General features: G+C 40.2%; 1 protein-coding gene across 1 annotated transcript; it reads right to left on the bottom strand.

Annotated features, from left to right (window-relative positions):
- Positions 1 to 4,264: 4,264 nt before the first annotated feature.
- LOC106610421 (ecto-ADP-ribosyltransferase 5) lies at positions 4,265 to 13,856 on the bottom strand. Its single transcript, XM_014209788.3, has 5 exons — positions 13,787 to 13,856; positions 13,605 to 13,643; positions 13,400 to 13,482; positions 8,591 to 12,791; positions 4,265 to 8,429 (listed from the first exon to the last, which is right to left on the bottom strand). Exons 4-5 carry the CDS (start codon positions 8,696 to 8,698, stop codon positions 7,545 to 7,547), a joined length of 993 nt encoding a protein of 330 aa, XP_014065263.3. The 5' UTR covers positions 8,699 to 12,791; positions 13,400 to 13,482; positions 13,605 to 13,643; positions 13,787 to 13,856; the 3' UTR covers positions 4,265 to 7,544.
- Between the last annotated feature and the right edge of the window lie 2,266 nt (positions 13,857 to 16,122).

The raw sequence follows: 16,122 nt of genomic DNA, 5'->3' as shown, positions 1-16,122 counted from the left end.
TCAGGACTTGTGTTTCGCATACTGTCTGCTAAGATCTACAGATTTCTGACTTTACAAGCAGAAAAACTACAAATCCTGTTCCCACACTGAAGAACCAAGATAATATGTGCACAAAGTCATGCAGATCTTCATGTCTGCACATGTACACATGCATGAGGATGTACACAGCTCTACTTTGGTTCACCACAGGGCCATTTGCAACTAAAAGTGATGCTGCTGAGAAAGAGTTAATGTTCCCCGTTTCTGTCTCTCACACTCCCCTCAACCCCAAGTCAAACACCGCAATATGTGGTCATCAGTTGTCAAGGTCACTGTCTCTGAGGTTGTGTGACTGGTAATGACGTCACTGGATGAGTTCTACCTATTTCTCAGCAACAGGTTTTATTTACAAATGTTGCTTCAGAACAAAGTATCATCATTTCAATAGAATAAAATAGAAAATTGTCAATTAAATTGTCAATTAAAATATTTCATAAAATATATCACATTTGGTAAATGTGAAACAGTGGAGGCTACTGAAGGGAGAACGGCTCATAATAATGGCTGACAAGCCTGTTCTCCCCAGCTAAGGTGCCACCAACCTCCTGTGATATGGAAGGATACCAGTCATCAGTCAGTCATCAGGGTGAATTCCCTCATGACTTCTGACTGCTGTTTAGATCTTTTCTAGCCTGAGTCCCAGATCTGTTTGTACTGTCTTGCTAACTTGAGGTGTCATAAAAAAGATTCATCCCCCTCTGCAAAGTCAAAAATATTTTCACATAACCTTCCCCTTGTACTGTCCAAAAATGTGCAGACCCTCCCCACTATAAAATGTACTAAACATTTTTTTATTACCACCATAAATAATAACTGTAGCAACCCTGTGCTTATAAACATGGATATCAACTTTACCACAGTGGATGCCACGCAGGGCTAACGGGCCAGAAGGTTATGGGTTCGCCAATCACCACAGACGAGCCAACTCTCTCTGCCTGTTTTATTACACTATGATCAGAGCCGGCTTCAGATAATGATCAGCTAGGGGGATATAAGAGTTTCAACATTTTGGTGCTATATTTATAATTATAAGATATATGCAACACATTTTCAACCAACCAATAAGCAACGCAGAACTGCATACCGATTACTGACTTTGGGTGCTTATCATCATGGTTTGCGTTATATATAACCTTCCCTACTCAGTATTAACGTCTTGGCTTGACAATCTCCCAATGTCTTTAAATTTTTTGGTTTAATGGAATGGACAGTGAGCAGTTTGGATGCTTGAATTACATTAGAGGGGAGGGGATGAACATTTGCAGGTAGCCTACAGGAGACTTAAAGTAGCCTAATCAGACTAAAACATTGTGACTACTTATGTTTACGCCACACATAAAAGGTGATACATTTTAAAAGTTAAATGACAAGCATTTAGGCTATATTTAAGCTTTAGGCTCTAGGTTGAGAAATAGGAGCTCGGATCAGAAAGTAGGCAGGTGTGTTGAGCTTTTCTGAATAACTGGGCCTGCTGGGATCATAGGTCAATGTGGCCACACTATATGGAACAACTTGGGAGAATGATGATCGGCAAGAGACAGCACATCAGTATCAGCAGTAAAAATACAGCTAGACTGGTCTGCTGCTGTGCCTTTCTAGAATCTATCAGAGTAGACACACAACTGATCCAAATGGAATGAAACATTCCAAAAACAAGGCTTATAATTACATTTTACTGCAGTCTACTGCCTAGAGTAGAACAATAATACAATTATTCATTGGTTTTTGGTGTTGTAGTCTAGGTAGGATTATTGTATTGTCCCTAAGCAAGATCAATAGGGGAGCTGCATGTGTCTTCACTGTTCTTTCATGTGTAATGATGCACCTGGCCTCTGTGGTGCCTATCAGCAATTCCTATTTGTTGTTGTGGATTTATATTAAACATTGATGCACCTTTGAATGCTTTTATGTGTGGTATGATTGCTAGCCAGCCAATTGCAGATCTGGACAAATGATCCACCTACCACTATTGTCACTATGAATGGTGGATAGAGGGCAGGATAGACAGTTGACTGGTAGACTATATTGACCTGTGGTATAGTAAGCGTGCGGAAAAGCATAGTGCATAAGACAAGTACCATTCACCTTAATAGCAGAAGTGCATGCAAGCAGATGAGGACATGTGGTTATATGCAGTAGAATACATTCAATAGTAAAACCTGCCAAATGGTAGATGTAAACCAGGGAAAGAATGTGCCCCTGTGCCCAGAAAAACCCGCACTACCCTCCCAAATGCAAAAGAAAAGTTTGACAACCTACCCCTACGTTGAACAATTTCTAACTGTCCCTAACAGATATCTTTTGTGATCTTTCCCCCCTCAGAAACCCCCTGCTAACAAGTTTGAGACCCTCTTGAAGGTGTGAGACAGACTGTCATCAGGTTGAGTTTGGTGTAAAGCACAACAGACAAAAAAAACCTAACAAAGATAAGATAAATGTCATTTAGTTACCAATATGTAACTTTGTATGTGCCATTACTGTAAAAGACATTCATTATCATGTCCATCTCTTAGATAACAAATGTTTTTTTTTGTATTAGTGTCAAAGCAACCGTTTAGTGTCAAAGTGGATAGATGGTATATTGTAAGATTGTTCACTACCTCCGTGTTCTCTGTTAGTCAGCACATGCTGTGACCCCGGATAAAACGGCAATAAAAGTTGGCAAACTCCAGGAAACGTTGCAGCTGCGCCCTGGACATAGGCTGAGGCCAATCCACCATCACCTTCCCGGGATCCATCAAGACACACCCAGCAGAGAATATGTAACCCAGAAAAGGGATGGTGGAGCGATGGAACTCACACTTCTCTGCCTTCACAAACAGCTGATACTCCAGAAAGCGTTGAAGAACCTGTCGGACGTGGAGAAGACGATGATTTATTCAATGTAGACGAAGACAAACCGGTTCAACATGTCTTGGAGAACATCATTTACTGGAGCCTGTAACACAGCAGGGGCGTTGGTGAGGCCAAAACGCATGACCAGATACTCGTAGTGGCCGCTGGTCGTATAAATCCTGTTGCAATGTAGGTTTCCATTGCCTTGGTCTCCGGTCCCGACAGAGAGTATAAATGTCCCCGGGATGGGTTGGTGCTAGGGAGAAGGTCAATCCCGTGTGGCTCCCGTGTGGCTCAGTTGGTAGAGCATGGTGTTTGCAACACCAGGGTTCTGGGTTCGATTCCCACGGGGGACCAGTACGGAGAAGAAAAAAAATGTATGAAATGTATGCATTCACTACTGTAAGTCGTTCTGGATAAGAGCGTCTGCTAAATGACAAAAATGTAAATGTAATCCCGCAGTCATAGGGTTGGTGCGGCGGAAGCGAAGTGGCAGGGGTCTTGCTGAACACCTCCCGGAGGTCCTGGTACTCCATGCGGAGAGGTCTGGGGCACCATCTGAGCCCCCAGGAAGACGTCACGGGGCAGGTTGCGCTGAGTTTAAACTATGGGCATGGCAGAATAGACTTCAGCCAATGATGGTACCAGTTGATGAGGGCATTCTGTTGCTGGAGCCAGGAGAATCCCAAAACCACGGGAATCTGAGGACACTTGATGAGCAGAAATGTAATTGTCTCGCGGTGATTCCCTGACACCCATAGGTTGATCGGAGTGGTATGATGAGCGCCCGTCCTGCACTCTAACATCAGGACTGAGTGGGGATGTTCAGCTCGGAAGCCAGGGTAGCGTCCAAAAAGCTCTCAACGGCCCCAGAGTCGTGTTCTCTGTTTGTCTGCACCTATATAAACTACGGATAAATCAACTGCTGAAGACAGGAAGAACGACACCCGGCGACAGGAAGTGCGTCACTAGGCTGGGACCTGCCTGCACGCCGACGTTAGGATGAGCAAGTTTAAACCACGCTCCTCCTCCCTCTGACAGGCCAGCATTGAGCGGGAACTATCTCTGTCAGAGTATAAAAGAGAGAACAATAGAATGTGACACCCTCTTCTTCTCTCTGCCCTGCGAGGTGTCACAGAGAGACCGTATACGAACGACATATTTACCATACAGGTGTTTGCATTAATGAAAGTACAGCTAAATCAGAAGGTACTATGTGCAGACTATTTTGTTCTGATACCAGAAACGAATAGACGCAACTTTAACAAATCTAAATATCTTTGTAGCCACTTCTAATTATTCCTGACAAACAAAATGTCCTCAAGTGAGCTGAAATTAATATCTTTACAACAGATGTACAGGTAGTGGATAAATAGGACAGGAGATGTAATAATGCTCAATGTTTTTCTTTATTGGTTTTAACAAAAGCTGCTGTGCACATGACAACAAATGCCAATTCACTGGCAGAAGAAATATTAACAATATAAGCAAACAATGTGGGTATCGTTTATAACAGGACAGATGACTAAGATGGCGCCGGAGAAGAAGGCAGACGTTTTACATGTTTTTTGTTTGTTTATTTGCATTGTCTGTAACTTACTTTTTACATAATGTTGCCGCTACCGTCTCTTATGACTAAAAATAACTTCTGGACATCAGGACTGTGATTACTCACCACGACTGGCAGAATCCTATTTTTCCTTTAACAAGTTTGACGAAGCCGACGCGAACGATATACTGCTTTCTCGGGAACAGGCCCGGATCTCTGTGATTTGCATGAAAAGGTGGCGGAGAAAAAGGGACATTTTGGTTTTAGCCCTAATCTGGCACACCTAATTCAGTCTACTAACCATCAACCCCTTGACTAATTGATGCAAATGTGCCAGTCTGGTGAATCCAGAGGAGAGGGTTGGGAAGTACTGCACCTTGTAGGCAACCGTGGTCCTGGAGTGCCGCAGGCAAATCATGATTTATTTTAACCGACCTGGAAGACCAGGTGTGTTGAATTTAGGCAATCACTGAACTGACCCCTACTGTGTGACACTGGATTTGAATAACCCTAGTCTAAGCTTTCTCTGTCAATCATGCCTTTAATTGGTTAAGTGAAATGCTTCCCTCTTCTGGTAACTATGAACAATGCTCCATGTCACTGCAGCCTACCTAAACCAAAGCATCTGTCGACCATCTATTTAAAATGTTTATTTCCCCAGAATCCAACTCCTAAATAAGTGTGTGGCCCATTTGCAAGTGTGAGACAGTCATGTGAATATGAAAACCCCTTTATCAGATCAATTAATAAAAGGTTAATGACTAAAATATATCTTTGATTGTTTTACTATTTGATGTTCCTTGTCAACTTGCCTCTTAGACAAACCACCTAGACTGTGTCTGACATCTGTCTTGAATACTACTGACTAAAACTACTGTGTTCTAATCATACTACATACTATTTAGAATGTAGCCTGGCGAGCCGGCCGGATCTCTTACTTTAATATTATGCTACATGGTTATCTGTCTGGTTATTAGCTACCCTATTTATAATGTATAGTCTAGTTAAAATGTATTCAATAAGCAACACATTTTAACATACTAGACTCACCCACACTGAGAATGTGTCTTCTACAGTCTATCCACATATCTTATTATCAGTTTATAATCTGGGTCTGATGTGACAATTCTCTTCCTCAATAGTATGTAGTGAATTACACCAGATTAAGTGTAATGGCCGTCGTAGTGAATGGACCAAGGCGCAGCGGGTTGAGTGCTCACCTTTAACTTTCATTGAACAAAAACAAGAAAACGAACAACAGCTAGACAGTTTTGCAGGCTACACACAGCAATGCAAAAACAACTTCCTACAAAAGACAGGTGGAAAAAGGGCTACCTAAATGTGGCTCCCAATCAGTGACAATGATGTACAGCTGTCCCTGATTGAGAGCCATACCAGGCCAACACAAAGAAATACACAACATAGATAGGAACATAGAAATAGAAAATATAGAACATACATAAAACCCCAAAACACACAAAACAAACACACCCCTGCCACGTCCTGACCAAACTACAATAACCCCTTTACTGGTCAGGACGTGACATTAAGGCTGAAATGAATGACATCCTGGCATTGAAAGCATACTCAATAGAAGACATTTCACATACTTTAAAACATTGTATTTTCTCATATCCATCAGCCTACTAGTTAGTATGGGGAGTTGGACGTGGCCAGTGTGTTTAGTCATATGGTAGAACAACATACCAGACAGAACCCTACATATAGTCCTTTCTCTCTATTAACCTATGGCCTATATTGTTCTTACATGTTATCAACGTATGTCGGTTATGCTTGACTGAGTCTCTCAAACCAGTTTTTCCAGGTGAACAATGTACTTAATGAAACCGACAGAATATCACTTGCATGAAAAGGCTAGCATGGTATTTAGGATAGGTACTGTAGCTGTATCATTCATCTTTGATACAGCCTCCTCTTCCCACTCTCTCTCCTAGTTGTGATTGGTTTAGTGAGCAGTACGGAGCTCTGGTGCTGATCTAGGATCCCTTGTCCATATAATCGTATTGATTATGATCTAAAAGGCAAAACTGATCCTAGATCAGCACTCCTACTCTGATGAGGCGTACAGCCAGTGATCTCACAGACAGGAAAAGACTAACCTTTCTCAGTGCTCTCTCACCCAACCCTCTCACTCAGCCTCAGAGAGTCCTCCAAGTTTTATTTTCTCCTCACTCTCATTCTTACAACCCGGTACGAACTGACCTTAGGTTCAATTGAGTCAGCTTGTCTGGTATAATTAATTTCAGATTAGACATGAGACACGTGCAATCCTGTCAAGACTTGCATAGTGTGAAAGGTAAACTGTAGGATTTTGTAAACCATGAAATGTGAAGCAAGCTTTAAAGCCAGTACTAACATGTCATGTCTTTGTACAGCCATTAGGCATGACAGTCAGGCACATAAGGTGATTTTAACGATTTTGAAAATGGTGTAATGTGAAAGAAGCTTTATCATGTTAGCCACAATGTCACTCAGATGTGTATGTGATGATAGTGGCTGGTTCTCTTTGGCTTCATCTCGGCAACTCAGAACCAATTATTGCATGAGCACTGGCCTCTGGACAGTTACTGTTGTGGGGCATTGAGATGTTGGACTAGTGGTGAAACCAGGGACGATCATCTTTGGTAGCCCCCCTCCCCCCTCTCTTTGCAAGTCTCGTGCAACGTAAGGCCGAAAAATCCCTCCCCTCCCAAACCTCAAAAGCTGCCAGGTGTACTGTAGCGAGCCGTGGTCAAGGTGTACATGACAGCAAATGTCAAGAAATTATTACATATGACCAAGACATTTAATCTCAACAATTGTAATACAGTAGCAGTCAATGCTGGTTAAAACAAGCCTGAACAGGGGTTGCATTACAGGCCGAATAAATTTCTGATGTTGCATTGCATCAGCCAATGGTTGTGTGCCACGTCCTCGACTGCGCAATCGGCATCAGATTGCGATATGATGTGGTTAGTTGATATGTTAAAGGCCTATCCAGGCGTGAGATTAGGCATGCGTCTGCAATGTAGCTGACCTGGAACACAGCCAGGATCTTTACACTGTAAAGCTGGGGCAGCTGTGTCAGATCAGGCTACTTCTCATCGTACGTTGGTAATGATCAGTAATATACAGTAGTAATCAACATAATATAGAGAATTATGTAGCCTGTATCTGATGCTCTGATGATGTTTGATTCTCCTCCATTCAAAATCAATTTGCAATTCAGATCACTGTCTACTCCCTTGCTCTTTAGTGTGTAGACGACTTCACACAACAGGTTATTCACTCGTGACTTTGTCTGGATTTTGGTGACTTCAAAAATCTCATATGGCGGAATTAAAACTTCTCTCTCTTCAGGAAAGGCTGAGTAAGAAGTTAGCTCAGCGCCAAAGCAAGTGTGGATCTCAAAGCAAGACACGTTCCCAAAGTTGGTTAAGTTGGATCTTAAAGAGCTTGTGGCGAAGGTGCCGAAACGGATCTCGTGGTTGAGAACACTCAGATCAAACTTCTTGTTGGTTCTGTGAAAGGTTTCCTTACATGTCTCTTGTCTTTCTCTAAGAATCTGAATGGCATCAGTCAGGTAGAAATGCAATGCATGGTACTTGAATGATGTTGTCATATATGCAGAATTGCCCTCTTGAACTGCTTTGTTAAAGTCCAGGTACATCGATCTGGAATTGTGTCCTGGTTTGTTTTTTGTATACAAATAGATAGCAATGGAATGCTCTGTATTCAAACTGTCTCCATGTGGTATAGCATGTGGTTTTGCTATGTTCCAGGATGTATTGAATTGAGGATTCGTGTTTAACTCATCGTAGAGGTACATGTTTTCAACCGCCCACAACATTAAATCTCTGCAACCATCGTATTTATCATCAACAGAAGAACGGACCATGTCTAGAGGTAGAATCTCTTGCATCCCTCCATCTTGAATCCCTCCATCTTGAATCCCTCCATCTTGAATCCCTCCATCTTGAATCCCTCCGTTCTCAGTTTCTCCATCCTGTAACAGTGACATTTTTTTAAACACGTTTCCATTCATAAAACTTATGGCAAACTGTACTAAAGTTTGGGAACGCTGATCTACTGTAGGGGCAAACAATTTCAATTTAATATGTAATAAAAAAAATGTATTTAATTTAATTAAAATGTAAAATATCTCACCTTTGAATGGGGAATGCCGAGGATCAAAACTAAGATTACTATCAAAACAAGTAGAAAAATAACAGAAAAGACGATTGTCTTCTTTTTGTGTATGTTACTGATTTCCATCTAGTGACGTTGAAGAAGGGAGTAAAAGGTTACAGTTAATTTCAACAAGAAACCAGTGCTGTGTTCGAATACCCATACTTACATACTGTATACTACATACTTAATGAGTACATACTACATACTATAATTTCATATTGGTACTGTAAATGGACGGTATCCTTTCAGTTGAGTGTACTAGCGCTTTGCCTGTCTACCGGAAGTTGATGCTGTTGCTATGCAACTTCTTGCTAGCTTGTTAGCATAGCTAACAAATGACTAGCTAGACATCTTACGACTTTGTGAACAATGTCCAATGAGAACGCACAATGACTATACCACTTAACTAACCTAAGAATGATTTGAATAATAAAGTCAATAAATGTTGGGTGGTTAGTTAGATAGCATATAGTTAATATCCTGGCAAGTTTGATGTATTAGTAGCCAACTAACGTTAGGTAGCCAGCTAACATACCGGTACATACAAGCAACTGCTGTAATGATATGCTATACGGTTCGTAAGGGCTAGCGTACCTAACAAATTGTCACCCAACATAACGTGTAACATCATTTATTTGAAAAGTCATTACATTATTACATTGCTCAACATTTTCTTAACATTTGTCATAATTACTTAAAGCAATGCATTTGTGTCCGCTTTCATCGGACTTCAGCTGCATATTTTCGCAATTTTCTTCAAATCTGAAAATGTTGTGACGCCACGCCCATTTTCTGAAGAATTGCATTGAAATAGTGTCCACTGCTTGTTATACTTCCTATTTTGACTATTTTGAATGTAGTACGACATCCGGGGACTTTCGGCATAATAACTCTATCCATACTATGACCAATAAGCATAATACATTCTCCATTTACATCACAAATAGTACTGTTCATGCGGATAGTTTGAGTATTCCAACACAGCTCAGGTCCTACTGTGCCTGTTCCAGAGGTATTTATATTGAGAGGTACAATTGGAAGAACTTGAAATTAAATGAAATGTAAATGTGGCATTTGTAATATCTGCCATCAAATGTATTTGTGCTCTCTGTTCTCGCTAGTTAGTCACTTTTCCTTATCACTCACAAGTTAGTGTTATACTGTACTCTGTGAGAGGGCAAAGTTATCACTATAATCATTCTTTAATCATTACTTTTTAGTGTTTTTTGGCTTGTGGAAATAATCTGTAGAAAACTGGATGTACAGGTAGAAATGTTACATTCTTACCTGTTAGTTGAGTTATGGTCACTCAATGTTACGGTATCCTTTTTTTATGAAGCCAAGTTATGAGCAAAACCTATTAATCCTCTTCTCTTGTGTGTTCCATTGTTATGTTGATACGCACAACAGGTTCTCTTTTTATGGAACCACCCATGTATGACACATCACTGTTTTTTCTGGTCCTTGGTGACTTTAACCCTGAGTATACCTTGCATTACAGTTCTAGCACAGGTAAAAGAGGAAACACTGATGTGTCACAAGGGGTAAAAACCTGAAGCATCCGGTGGGGGCTTCCACTCACTACCAAATATGGTGATGAGAGGAAGCCCAGAGGGCAGCAGTGAGAGAAGACGGACAATATGTAACGGGGCCAACATTCTGATAATGTTATAATAAATTAAACATCTGATCTCAGTATTCTTGAACATTTGAGAAAGTTTCTAAAAATGGCATAATGTTTTTATTTAACTAGGCAAGTCAGTTAAGAACAAATTCTAACTTACAATGCCAGCCTAGGAACAGTGGGTTTACTGTTTTGTTCAGAACGACAGATTTTTTATCTTGTTAGCTCGGGGATTTGATCTAGCAACCTTTCAGTTAGTGGCCCAATGCTCTAACCACTAGGCTACCTGCCGCGCCGAATTGTTGTGTGCCACGTCATCGACTTAGCGGTCGGGCATCAGATTTAGGAGTGCAAGGTCGAATTCAAGTTGTTACACATGCACACTTCAGAGAGGAGATAGATGGGTTTAGTTATGTGTTCTCATACAGTCTAGGTAGATGAGTTTAGTTATGTGTTCTAATACAGTCTAGGTAGATGGGTTTGTTATCTGTGTTCTAATACAGTCTAGGATTTCTTCCCAAGTCCATTTCTCCTGCTGCTCCATTCCACACTGCTTGGCCCTTTGGTGGTATTCTGTCACGGCTGTTTGAATGAGCGGACCAAAATGCAATGTCAGTTTCACGTAACTATTAGACGTGAAACTGAATGCCGTACATAAGTAACTTGAAATCACAAAACAACAAACCGTGACACACAGAGAGAGAGAAACACACTACTCAAAAGATAATCACCCACAAAACAGTAAGAGGAGAAACCCCTACTTAAATATTATCTCTAATCAGAGGCAATGAGGATCAGCTGCCTCCAATTAGAGATCAACCCCAAACAATCCCAACATAGAAATAGAACAACTACAACTAAAACCTAGAAATAGCAAACATAGAACAACCAAAAACACCCCCTGTCATGCCCTGTCCTACTCTACTAATGAAAATGATATCTTACTAGGGTCAGGACGAGACAAAGATATCTTTGTTTCAGATGACTTCCCGTTGTACATTGCTGGGAGGATGATCAGTAATATACAGAACATAATTAAACAGAATTATGTTGCCTGTATCAGCTGGTCGTAAAAGAAACGTTAAAAAAAAATACTTTTCTGATAAATTTTGCCACCAATTTGCAGTTCAGCTCTTACAAAGTCCTGTGGTCTCTAATGTGTAGATGACGTCACACCACAGTTTTTTCTCTGGTGGCTTCATCTGGATGTTTGTCACTGTGAATACCTCATAGGGAGGAATTAAGACTTCTCTCTCTCCTGTAAATACAGAGTAATATAATATGTCAACTCCAAAACATGTGGAGATCTCAAAGCAGGACGTTTCTCCAAATGAATCTCTGTCTTTTTCCAAGCATAGAGTGTCCGAGGTGAATGTGCCTAATCTTTTTTGTTGACAATGTTCTGATCAAAATAACACTTTGGTTCTATGATAGCTAGTAGTGCTGAACGATTAGTGCTTTTTGAGGTTGGTTCGGTTTGTTTGATAATTTAAAAAAAATCATTATTTTTTTAAACATTAAATACACTATGCAATATGTGGGTTGAATGATGTAAGAACACGTAATAAAACTATTAATAAAAGTCCCATGATGGTAGTGACTGACCATTACTGCTTATCACTTAATCATTTTTAACCATCATTTATTCACATTACTTTAATTAAATATTTCAGTTACATTGGTTTTATTTTATGACTTGAGTATGTCATTCCAAGTCATCATCTCATCTCTATAGAGCTGCTGCCTATGCTGTCTGACTAAATACCTATTTTAGTGTTGTAAATATATGAACACTATTGTGACTATGAACACAGTTAATAGCTTTATGTAGCAGTAGCCTGTATCTATTGCTTTACAATTCAGGTCACTCTTCCATTTCCCAGTGCTCTTTAGAGTGTAGACGACTTTACACCACAGGTTACTGACTGCTGACTTTGTCTGGATGTTGGTGACTTTGAATACCTCATAGGGAGGAATCAAAACTCCCCCCTCGTTTGCATAGGCAGAGTAATATGTCAGGTTAACACCAAAACGTGTGTTGATCTCAAAGCAGGATGTGTCTCCAAAATCGTATAAGGTCTTATGTATAGAACTTGAGACAAAATAACCAAAGCGCATTTCTTTGTTGATAACATCCAGATCAAAAGTTACATTGGTTCTAAGGTAGGTGGTCCTACATGTTGTTTGACTTTGTTTGAGAATCTTAATGGCGTCAGTTAGATAGAAGTGCAGGGAATGGTACTGGAATGATGTTCCATACCCATAACTGCCTTGTCTAATTGCTTCGTTGAAGTCTAGGTAGATGGATTCAGAGGGAGGTTGGGGTTTGTTATTTGTGTACAAATACATAGAGATGGAATGCACTTTTTGCAGACCATCTTTTGGAATGGATGCATGTTTCTCTGCTATGTCCCAGGCTCTTATGAAGTTAGTGGTGGTGTTTTTCTCATGTGGGAGGTAGTAGCTATCCACCCTCTTAAAGGCTTCGTCTCTGCAGCCATCATATTTGTCATCAACAGAATCAGGTGCCATGTCCAGTGGGAAAATCTTGTTCTGTAACAGTAACATTCTTTAGTGACATTCTCCTGATACAGACCTAACAGGTCCCTGCTTGGGTTATAAAATGTTTACCAATCCCTTATTGGACGTAGTTTCCTATTTGTGAGGCTAAATGTGAGGAAAACAAGTATTAAGTCGTGTGTTTGTCTGTGGTTTTATGTCAATGTGCAAAATGAAAGTACAAAATAATGGCAATGCTCAAGTCCTAAAGCAGGATGCCAAAGATATGATCCACAATTGTTTTTTCTGCATAGCTCAGGGCGTAGTCAAAACAACATGAAGACTATTCACAGGTATTGCCCATAACATTTAAGGACTCTCTTTTCTTGTCAGAAAAAACAGTAGTGGGACAATATTTTCTCTTCTTATGTCTCTGTAAAAGGAGTACTTGTTCAACTTAAAAATATAAATGAACCCTGCTGGTGTTAAATGTAAAGTTGTAGGAACGTGTAACAAATACATTACAATGTAATTATATTTGATTGGCTTTTCGTTTACTCAACTTAATTTCCTGATTTGAAATAATTTATTATAAGCAGGGTAAAAAAAGTAAACTAGGTAAATTAAATATTACGTTTGAGGTTGTATTTTTCTTAGTGTACCTGTTTCACCAGTCCAAAGTGAAGACAGAGAATCAACATCAAGACAAATATTGTGTTTGTCTTCTTCTCAGTTCTCTTCACATCTAAAGATGAGAACAAAACCAGTGAAAGGATGATAAACATTTCCATTGTGCCTTTACATACAAAGAAGTTACAGATACATACAAAACTGTTGTCATTGTAAAACATTATAAAAACATCTCACCATCAATTAAGAGATATCCACCACCCATGTTGCAGAAGTCTACAGCATGTTCAAAGTATAATCAAACATAAAAAAATTATGAAATTAACTGTTAATTCAACAACCCAAGTGATGCAACAAGTGATCCCTGTTCCTAAGACTGGAATAAAAGATCACATCCTGTCAAATGGAGAATCACTCACCTGCACTCTGTACTAGTACAGTAACTGGTGACGCAAGGAGCTCTCCAGTCAAACTCTTCTTACAGTGGATCAGTTCTCTCTGTCATCCCAGTCATGTGTTTCTTTTTATAGCTGTGATAATGATGATCCACCCCACAGTGACGTTGAGGTCTAAACTGAAAGACAACTTTAAAGTTACTTTCTCTTTCAATTTGGATAAAACTTTAACTTCATTTTCTTCATTACAATATAATATATTTCTGTGATAGTGAGGTATGGTCATACTAGACATAATTTAGCTCAGATTATTATTATATTTGCATGTAGCCAGAAGGGGGAATTGTCAAAGGTTACCAGGGTAACTGCATTGGCAGGGAGTCAGTTGTCTCAAAGCTTTGTCTGCCAATCATGTTCTCAGCTGGTGAGATTCTGACCTCTTGTGCCCACAGTGCATCATGTCAAGACGACGATTTAGGCAGTTTCCCAAATACTCTCAAACAGCTTCCTATTGTTGTTTCCTTTACTATGTTATGTCAGCGTGAGACCCGGATGTTTTCCCCATAGAGACGCATTATATTTTATTTCATTCTATGGGTTTTCCATCATATTGCTTTCATATGGCAAGGTCTTTCAGATCTGTGGTGGTTACAAAGGAATGATGACAGGAGACAAGGAAAGAGGACAAGGAAAGGAAATTCAGAATGGGACGTGACCTTACGGGTGTTTGGTATCACAGCGGCTGACTGTGTAGTTTATGCTGGAGTCCAGCCACTGTAGAGGTAGCACCTAATCCAACAGCTATACTGTATATGTACAGTGATGTCTGTTTGCACAGATCAATACAGCTCATATTCTAACACACACACACACACACACACACACACACACACACACACACACACACACACACACACACACACACACACACACACACACACACACACACACACACACACACACACACACACACACACACCCTCTTTCTTTTGTCTCCATAACACAGTAATATGTCAGATGAATAACCCCTCAGTGTTTGTTCAGGACAAAGTTTCTATTGATAAAGACTGATTGATTGCTGTCGTTCAGAATGTCAACACATCGGACACACCCAAACACGTGTTTTTTTTATTTATTTTATTTCACCTTTATTTAACCAGGTAGTCTAGTTGAGAACAAGTTCTCATTTGCAACTGCGACCTGGCCAAGATAAAGCGTAGCAATTCGACACATACAACAACACAGAGTTACACATGGAATAAACAAAACATACTATATAATATAGTAAAAGAAAACGAAAAGTCTATATACAGTGAGTGCAAATGAGGTAAATTAAGACAATAAATAGGCCATGGTGGCGAAGTAATTACAATATAGCAATTAAACACTGGAATGGTAGATGTGCAGAAGATGAATGTGCAAGTAGAGATACTGGGGTGCAAAGGAGCAAGATTAATAAATAAATAAATACATTATGGGGATGAGGTAGATAGATGGGCTGTTTACAGATGGGCTATGTACAGGTGCAGTGATCTGTGAGCTGCTCTGACAGCTGGTGCTTAAAGCTAGTGAGGGAGATATGAGTCTCCAGCTTCTGAGATTTTTGCAGTTCGTTCCAGTCATTTGCAGCAGAGAACCGGAAGGAGAGACGACCAAAGGAGGAATTGGCTTTGGGGGTGACCAGTGAGACATACCTGCTGGAGCGCATGCTACGAGTGGGTGCTGCTATGGTATGCACACACAGTGAATGTTAAGAGTTTCCCCTGTGGGTGACTGTGTCGAAACAGCAGATGGCTTGAGAAGGAGGATACATTGGCACACAGTCACATATTTCTACAGATTCTGAAGTGAGGTCAATGTTATCTAAAGAATTCTGGAGAACAGAATGCTGGATGTCTGCATTCCAGAAACGTTCAGCAAACATTCTGATGTGTTTGGATAAAATTATTGTACATCTGACCTGGGTCACTAAAGTTACAATAATTTATGTTGTAGTCATCCAATCATACAGTATTGCTAGTGCTATGTAATCTAGCAAAGGTGAAACACATTGACGGTGCTTCCTGGGTTGAGAATTGAGGTCCGGTTTGGATTAGTTGATAACAGCGTGGTCCTAGCAGTGTAAGGGTGGTGGGTTTGATTCCCGCTGGAGTCACATACCCTAAACTCAAAATGTATACACTCACTGTACTGTAAATCACTTTGGATTAACCTCTATGGGCTAGGTGGGACGAGCATGGCGCATTTCGTGACAAAAAAATTCTAAATATTCCATTACCGTACTTCGAAGCATGTCAACCGCTGTTTAAAATCAATTTGTATGCAATTTTTCTTGTAAAAAAGCGATAATATTCCGACCG

Source organism: Salmo salar, chromosome 08 (genome assembly GCF_965601325.2).
Source record: "Salmo salar chromosome 08, fSalSal1, whole genome shotgun sequence".
NCBI lineage: Eukaryota > Metazoa > Chordata > Actinopteri > Salmoniformes > Salmonidae > Salmo > Salmo salar.
Note: the sequence above shows the minus strand (reverse complement) of the source record. Positions and strands in the feature narration are given on the sequence as shown.

What these genes read in the sequence shown, in the direction of transcription:
- LOC106610421 (XM_014209788.3), bottom strand. Translation starts at nt 8,698, where the DNA reads ATGGAAATCAGTAACATACACAAAAAGAAGACAATCGTCTTTTCTGTT. An exon ending in TCGGCATTCCCCATTCAAAG is followed by an intron (nt 8,430 to 8,590) that starts GTGAGATATTTT and finishes TCACTGTTACAG; the next exon opens with GATGGAGAAACTGAGAACGG.